We start from the raw sequence: 9,122 nt of genomic DNA on the forward strand, positions 1-9,122 counted from the left end.
TCCAAAATCACTGCAGATGGTGATTGCAGCCATGAAATTAAAAGACACTTACTCCTTGGAAGGAAAGTTATGACCAACCTAGACAACATATTAAAAATCAGACAACATATTAAAAACCTTTGTCAACAAAGGTCTGCTTAGTCAAGGCTATGGTTTTTCCAGTAGTCATGTATGGATGTGAGAGTTGGACTATAAAGAAAGCTGAAAGCGGAAGAATTGATGCTTTTGAACTGTGGTGTTGGCAAAGACTCCTGAGAGTCCCTTGGACAGCAAGGAGATCCAACCAGTCCAACCTAAGGAGATCAGTCCTGGGTGTTCATTGGAAGAACTGATGTTGAAGCTGAAACTCCAATATTTTGGCCACCTGATGAGAAGAGCTGACTCATTTGAAAAGACCCTGATTCTAGGAAAGATTGAGGGCAGGAGAAGAGGACAGCATAGTGTGAGATAGTTGGATGGCATCACCAACTCAATGGACATGATTTTGGGTAAACTCTGGGAGTTGGTGATGGACAGGGAGGCCTGTCGTGCTGCAGTTAATGGGGTCGCAAAGAGTCAGACACAACTGAGCAACTGAACTGAACTGAACTGAATTTAAATTAATTCATAAATAAGTAAACAAATAACAAAAGGAGACAGCTAAATTATCAAGCTCTTCCATAAAGAACCAAAATTATAAATTTTTCCAAAACTAAACGATCATCAAATAATTTACTTTAAAATTTAATCTACTCTAAATGGATGATCAAGAACCCAGCCAATACAGTAACTCAAGCCTCTTCATATTTTATCAGATCAAGGCTGAAGCACTAGATTTAAACATGAGGTTTTCAACGAAATCAGTACTCATGACCAGAATGCAAAAAATGGTAACAAAGTAGAAAATCATCAGATGAAAGGAATGGGACACATCTCTAGTAGAGATTGATCTCAGTTAATCAGAGTATTATCTCAAAACCAAGCTATACAATTCTCTGAAAAGGTATGTGAGTAATCTACTTTTACCATAATGGCCCAAGCAAACTGTACACAAATCTGTACATAAAGTTAACACTACCACTAGTCCATTAACAGTCACTGGGTCCTCCCATGTTTGTGTATCCATGCTTATATAAACGTCATTTAAATACTTTATGTGTTAGTCTGTCTCCCCAAATAAACTAGAAGGTTCTTAAAGGATGAGATTTATATCATTCTTTTGCATTTCCCACAATGACCAGCACAACTGTAGAGTCAAAATGCACCAAAAAATTAAATTCAAGAGTCTCTATTTTCTCTTAATCTGCTTTCAAAGCCTGTCTTAACTTTCTCCTGCACCTAAGTTCACTGTCAACCATCCTCTCTTCCCTATTTCTCTTCTGACCGTATCTTCTTTCGCACTGTCAAAAATCAGTTGATTCTTTTCTCACAGTGCTTGTTCAGTGCTCTTCTCAGTGGGATTGACTGCCCTCTGCTTCAAGTTAACAGAGTCTCTGAGACTAACTTCTTGGACTATTTCGCTTTCCAGGTTTACCCAAAGGAGGTCAAACAACTTCAAAGTCCCTCCTGACTTCAGAATTTCCAACTACTCACACACTTCTTACTATCTCCAGTCGACAGCTTGCTATTTTATAACCATTTCAGATTCACAACGGCCAGACTCCCTCTTCCACTGCCCAATTCCATCACTCTCACATTTCCATCCCCAGCAACCGCTACTACCATCTGTTAATAAATACAACTTCCTGTTACACCACACATCATGGCAAAATTGTTTACCGGCTAGACAATTCTGACAGAGAAGGCAATGGCATCCCACTCCAGTACTCTTGCCTGGAAAATCTCACGGATGGAGGAGCCTGGTAGGCTGCAGTCCATGGGGTCACTAAGAGTCGGACATGACTGAGCGACTTCACTTTCATTTTTCACTTTTCACGCATTGGAGAAGGAAATGGCAACCCACTCCAGTGTTCTTGCCTGGAGAATCCCAGGGATGGGGGAGCATGGTGGGCTGCCTGCCGTCTATTGGGTCGCACAGAGTCGGACATGACTGAAGCGACTTAGCAGCAGCAGTAGCAAACAATTCTGAAACTTATTCCAAGTTGCCCAATAAACTCTTCAATATTCCAAGCTAAACAACAGCACCTGAATAGTGCCAAGATATTTCTTTTCATTTCAGAATATGAGTGAGTTGGAGTCAGACTCATTCCCAGACACAGGCCTGGCAAGCATTCACAGCCACCCTCCTGGGATGTTCAGCAGTTACGCAGTTCTACAGATACATATCCTTAAAGGAGAATGCCAAGGCCTCAAGGGCAACAGTCTGTGTTATGGGACTGCAATTAGATCTCAGTCTTTCTTTTCTAATGATGACCCAATGTAAGTCTCAACTTTCCCACATGTATCTGCTCCAGATGAGTATTCAAATTTAATGGCTAGTAACTGTAGCATAATCCAGGTTCTTTAAAATATGGATCAGTTTATAAACAAGAGGCGCTAAATCCAGAATTGTCTAATAACAACTCATTAGTTCAGTTCAGTCACTCAGTCGTGTCCGACTCTTTGAAACCCATGGACTCAGCACACCAGGCTTCCCTGTCCATCACCAACTCCGGGAGCTTGCTCAGACTCACATCCACTGAGTCCGTGATTTCTCCACTCTTCTCCAGTAGTATATTGGACACCTATCAACCTGGGGAGTTCATCTTTCAGTGTCATATCTTTTTGCCTTTTCATACTATTCAAAGAGTTCTCAAGGCAAGAATACTGAAGTGGTTTGCCATTCCCTTCTCCAGTGGACCATGTTTCATCAAAATTCTCCACCATGACCCGTTCGTCTTGGCTCACAGTTTCACTGACTTAGACAAGGCTGTGGTCCATGTGAACAACTTATTAATACTTCACAAAATCAATTTAGTGAGTTTTAATCTGCATTTACTTAATGAAACAGAATAGGAAAGTTCAAAGTGCACTGAATGTACTATTTTTCAAATACAGATTGTGTGTGTGTGTGTGTGTGTGTGTGTATGCTGGGTATTGGCATATAACTGTTATTTCATACTGTGAATCACTCACTGTCAAAAAATGGCTTAAAACATGAGTGCATTACTTATTTTCAGCAAAAACTAAGTGTAAACAAAATGTTTTCCCCAAAACATATGATGATTTCAGAATGAAAATAGCTACAGATATAAAACATTTGACCACTAATTAATACTAAAGACATTTTCTAAAAGGAAGCATGAGAATCCATTTTATATATGAAAATATGTATGATTTAACCCTGGTGGCTCAGAGCATAAAGAGTCTGCCTGCTATGCAGGAGACTCAGCTTTAATCCCTGAGTGGGGAAGATCCCCTGGAGAAGGAAATGGAAACCCACTCCAGTATTCTTGCCTGGGAAATTCCATGGACAGAGTAGCCTGGCAAGCCCCAGTTCATGGGGTCGCAAAGAGTTGGACATGTCTGAGCGACTGACTTCACTTCAACTGTCAGAACGCCATTGTGACTTTTAATATATAATTTAAATTAATTCTGCATTAGGTCCATTTTTGGTATAAGGCACTACCAGTAGGTAATCAAAGGCCCATAAGGTCAAGAATCTTACACCTCAGTTCACTTCAATTCAGTCACTCAGTCATGTCAGACTCTTTGAGACCCCATGAACTGCAGCAGGACAGGCTTCCCTGTCCCTCACCAACTCCTGGAGTTTACTCAAACTCATGTCCATTGAGTCAGTGATGCCATCCAACCATCTCATCCTCTGTCGTCCCTTTCTCCACCCACTTTCAATCTTTCCCAGCATCGGGGTCTTTTCCAATGAGTCAGTTCTCATCAGGTGGCCAAAGTACTGGAGTTTCAGCTTCACCATCAGTCCCTCCAAAGAACATTCAGGACTGATTTCCTTTTGGATTCACTGGCTGGATCTCCTTGCAGTCCAAGGGGCTCTCAAGAGTCTTCTCCAACACCACAGTTCAAAAGCATCAATCCTTCAGCACTCAGCTTTCTTTATAGTCCAATTCTCACATCCATACATGACTACTGGAAAAACCATAGCTTTGACTGGACGGACCTTTGCACTTGGAATAATGTAAAATCTCACTGCAAAGCATCCATGTAGGTATGAGTAGTTTGTCTTAATTTCTGTCCTTTAAAAATAAGAGTTATTTCACATAACAAATTTCCACTTTGCTCCTGGTCGGGCCCACTTCAGAAAGACCTCTGCTCTCCAGTTCCTAATGCCCCACACCACACTCACTTTACTCCTCTATCGCCTGCCTGAGTCCAGCAGTCACTTGAGTTTACAACTCCATGCCAAGACTCCAGTGGACTTGACAGTACTGTGCTTGGCTTGATAAGCAAAAGGAGAACTCTTACCAGATGCGCTTTTCAAAAGGAAGGCCCTCTCAAGAGCTTAAAAATCATCCGACAGAGGAAAAGACAACTGACTTTTCAAAGGCAAGGGGCTGACATCTCTACTACTGGGGGCAAGGGGTGGGGAGTGATTCCAATCACCAGATGGCTTTTCTGCCATGTTTAAAAGACTTGACAGAGGCCTAGAGAATCTATTGACAGGAAGAGTTACAATTGATACGCACAGATGAGCGCTGGAATGAACTTTCACCTAGTTTTGGAACCCGCAGCCCAGCCCGGCCTCTGTCTTCTCAAGATCCAAAGCCTTGAGGGACGGGGCGGGGCGCGGGGTGGGGAGGGGGTTGCGGGGGTGCGGCAGGGCGGCGCGGGAGGGGGTGTGGAGGTGAGGAGAGTTGCACCAGGAGTTTCTGGGTCCCCACTCAAGGCTGGCCAGCCCCACCTCTCCACCCTCAGGAGATTCGGCGACCGGAGAATAGTCATTGTCCGTCCTCCCACTCCCACCCTCACCAAGTCCAATCACTTGCTCCCCAAGCCGCCTAGTCACCGCGGCCCGCAGCTCAGATGCTCGGACCGCAGCTACAGCTGCGTGCGTAACCCCGACCAAAGCGGGTAAAAAAAAAAAAGTGGGGGCCGGGGGGTTCCCAGCAGGACAGTGAGCTGGACACCCGCCCTCCAGCCTTCACGTACTCACCTCCCCCCGCGCCGGTAACCAGTACCACCCTCCCGTTGAACCTCAAGGTCGAGGCCATAAGTCTAGTCTGCAGCGGCACACACACACACCAGCAGAAGTAGTGCCGAGTGGAGTTCAGACTCCGAGGCAGCTAAAACCGAGGGAGTGGCAGGTTCAGGCTGGTAGCGAGCGACCTGCCAGTTTCTGAGGAGAGGGACGCGGTAGTTTTCCAAGCGCGGCTGCGCGGAGATCCCTTGGAACTCTGGGAAATGTAGTCCAACATTCCTCCAGTTGCGGCCCTGCTCAAGAGACTTGGCTCAAAAGGACCAGATCTGCCGCAGGAAGTAATGGGAGCTCTTAAGATGGCAACCCACTCCAGGACTCTTGCCTGGAAAATCCCATGGACGGAGGAGCCTGGTAGGCTGCAGTCCGTGGGGTCACTAAGAGTCGGACACGACTGAGCGACTTCACTTTCACTTTTCACTTGCAAGCATTGGAGAAGGAAATGGCAACCCACTCCAGTGTTCTTGCCTGGGCGGAGCCTGGTGGGCTGCCATCTATGGGGTCGCAGAGTCGGACACGACTGAAGCGACTTAGCAGCAGCAGCAGCAAACAATGCATTCTAAATAGTTACTAAATAGCTTCAATATTATCCAATTATCAAGCATGAAATTTCATTTGGGGTATTTTCATGCACCTTAATATAGCTGAATTGAACACATGAATCATCACGTACTGTCTCATAAGCCAATATCTTAGGGAAAGAGGAATTTGAACCCTTTTAAATAATGGCTATGTTGGGTTTCTGATTAAGGTGTCTCCATTTGTTCACTCTCAACACATTATCTCTGTCCGAAACATAGTGACAATAAATAAAATATAAAAAGAGAATTATAAAGCTAGGAGCAAACATTAGATAAAAATCTTTGTATTTTCAGAGAGAAACCCAAGGAGAGAATGTGGCTATACCCACAGATCTGCCCTCACGACTCACTGGAATCCAAATGCAGAAGCAGAAAAAGTATAGCTGGAAGGTAACTGTGGTAAGAGAAGTTGGAGCTTGGCTCCGTGAGAAGTCATCAGGTAGCGTCCTTCTGTTTAATACTTTTTTTTTTTAGATAGCCATTCTGAAACTCTGCCTGGGGCTCAGAGTATATATATTATAGAAAGAAATTTCTCCTGTGAATTCCTTATGAGATCATAAGACATTCCTTATGAGATCATTTTACTTCTTCCTAAAATGTATCCTTTGGAAAAGAGCTTCCCAGATGAAGTATCACAAATGAGTTACAGATGTGCATGACATATTGATAACTTCAACCCTTACAGTTGCTGTGGGGAACAGAATAGCTCAAACCCCTTAGCTGATCTCTGGCCCATGACCATTCTTATCTAGAGTTGACCCTTGAACAACATGGGTTTGAACTGTACTAGTACACTTATGGGTGAATTTTTTATCAATAGTAAATAACAATAGTATTACAAGATCTGAGGTGTGGCACCACAGATATGAAGGACCAACTATAAATTATATTTGGACTTTCAGCTACACAGAGGGTCAGTTCTCCTAAACCCGGTGTTGTTCAAGGGCCAACTGTACTTTAGTCAGCATACTGCAGAACTATTTCATACATTTGCTCTGACTTGAACATATTTGGGCATTAAAGTATCAGTACTTTTCTTTTTTTAATTTGGCTGCACTGGGTCTTAGTTGCAGCACCTAGGATCTTTGATCTTCATTGCAACATTCAGGATCTTTAGTTGTGGAATACAAACTCTTAGTTGTGGCATACGAACCGTTAGTTGCAGCATGCGGGATCCAGTTCCCCAACCAGGGGTTGAACCCAGTCCCCCTGCATTGAGAGCAGAGTCTTAGCTGCTGGACCACCAGGGAAGTCCCGGGTACTTGCTACAAGAGGCTACATTAGCTTGCTAGAACTGCCATAACAAATACCACAGACTAATGGCTTAAAAAACAGAATTTACTTTCTCACAGTTGCAGCGGTGGGAAGTTTAAGGTCAAGGTGTCAATTGGTTGAGGATGAGATGGTTGGATGGCATCACCAACTCGATGGACATGAGTTTGAGCAAGCTCCGGGAGTTGGTGATGGACAGGGAAGCCCTGGCGTGCTGCAGTCCATGGGGTTGCAGAGAGTCGGACACGACTGAGCGACTGAACCGTCAATTGGTTTGGTTTCTTCTGAAGCCTTTCCTAATGGCTGCAGATGCCTGTCTTTTCATGGTGTCTTCATGTGGTCTTTTCTTGCAGCAGATACTTCTGGTGTCCCTTTGTATGTCCAAATTTCTTCTTCTCACACAGTCACCAGTGACATTGGATTAAGGCCCACTCTTAGAGCCTCATTTTAACTTCATCTTCATTTTCAAGGCTCTGTTGATAGGAATAGAAAGGATAGTTATACAGGCAGCTGTAGAAGTCCCATTAAGGAACTATAGATAGAGAGGAAAACTTAGGAAACTTTGGGAGACCACTGTAAGTTAAGGATCTCTCAAGAAATTGATTGAAATGTTGTGGAGTGAAGCAGGCTTGCTTAACTATAAACCTGTAAATAAAAGCATGAGCTATGCCCCAGGCCATTAGGTGAAAGAAAAATTTCAACACACTTCTACTGATTTGAATAAGCATTATAATATTTGTGTGTTATTTTCTCAGTCATGTCCAAATCTTTGTTATTCCGTAGCCTTCTAGGCTCGTCTGTCCAGAAAATTCTCTAGGCAAAAATACTGGAGTGAGTTGCCATTCCCTTCTCCAGGGGATCTTCACTCACTTCTCCAGGGGATCTTCCCAATTCAGGGATTGAACCCTGGTCTTCTGCATTACAGGCAGATTCTTTACTGTCTGAGCCACCAGGAAAGCCAAAGCACTATGACAATCCTAGTTTAACCTCGCGGCGTCAGACACTCTCCTGCCTGATAGGAAGGCAGGGCTTGTGATATAAGCCTGACATCTGCTCAAGAAAAGGAATCTTTCCCCCCCCTCACTTTACTTTCACGATAAAATTGTAGCCCACTTAATCATCAAGCAGAGCTTCCTTGCCAGGCTGCTTCTATTGTTGTAGCCACGGGTTCTGGGAAACAAACTCACTCAGAAGGACAATGCAGATAGCGGAGTGCAGTTTATTACACCGGCGGGCCCAAGGCAGAGTCTCCTCTTAGCCAAGGACCCAGACAAGTTTTTGGGAAAACCTTATATACCCTAAATGTACCTGCTCAAACCCACCTCCCCAAATTTTCTGAAACTAGTCTGAACAAAGGAAAAGAAAGATACAATCCAAGTTAACCCGTGATTCATATGCCTTAAGCCTAGGTAGTTAACAGTGGACAATTATCAATAGGCCTGTGGTCATACCCCAATAAGCATAATAGAATTTATGATTCTATTCGGTTACACAAACAATTAGGGTATTCTTTTAGGCATCTGAGGGTCTAGGTATGAGCCCTGGGGGTCTTCCATCCTGGGGGTCTGGTTTCCAGTTGGTATGTCGTTTCCATAGATACTGGGCATATAGCTCAAAGTCAACAGTCTGGTCCAAGATGGAGTCCTGCTTTCAAGATGGAGCCTGTTCTGTCTGTTTCCTCCTTCATTTCCCCTTCTTAATCCTCTTAACTCATAGTATGAGCATCACTCACAGGGATATATTACACCCTGGCTCTCTGACCGCCAATTTGGGAGAACCTTGTAACCCAACCTTTGGGTTACAAAGTTCATAATACATTGTAAAATGCAGGGTCCACAAAGCAAACTATCAAGGCAACTATAACAATGGTAAATACAGTTTTCCACCAAACACCCTTCACCCAGGATAGGACCAAAGTCCAGAAAGGAATCTTCTCATTTGACATTGCTTTTACCTGTTTTTTCATGCAATCTAAAGCAGCTGATACATTGCCACAATATTCAACTTTAATTATAGCACAGGTCTCTCCTTGAGAAGCTGCGAACATGTCCAAAGCCATTCTATTTTTGAATTACTGCTTTTCTCATTTGGATTTGTTCTTCATTTAAGGCTAGGATGGCTTTAGCACCATCTAGAAGGGCCTGTTTTATGAAATTAGTCAAGGCCTCTACTTTAATCATAAT

At 43.6% G+C, this 9,122-nt stretch overlaps 1 protein-coding gene across 2 annotated transcripts in view; it reads right to left on the reverse strand.

Moving 5' to 3' along the window:
• HSD17B4 (hydroxysteroid 17-beta dehydrogenase 4) overlaps positions 1-5,262 on the reverse strand; it is a 134,279-nt gene extending 129,017 nt beyond the window's left edge. The window contains exon 1 of one of the 2 annotated variants that reach the window (XM_061422987.1): positions 5,045-5,257. In XM_061422987.1, the coding sequence (XP_061278971.1) occupies positions 5,045-5,102 (58 nt within the window). In that variant the 5' untranslated portion in view covers positions 5,103-5,257. Of the gene's footprint in view, positions 1-5,044 lie in introns of both variants that reach the window. The other variant, XM_061422988.1, reaches the window with a different exon arrangement.
• Positions 5,263-9,122: the final 3,860 nt, after the last annotated feature.

Source organism: Bos javanicus, chromosome 7, assembly GCF_032452875.1.
Source record: "Bos javanicus breed banteng chromosome 7, ARS-OSU_banteng_1.0, whole genome shotgun sequence".
NCBI lineage: Eukaryota > Metazoa > Chordata > Mammalia > Artiodactyla > Bovidae > Bos > Bos javanicus.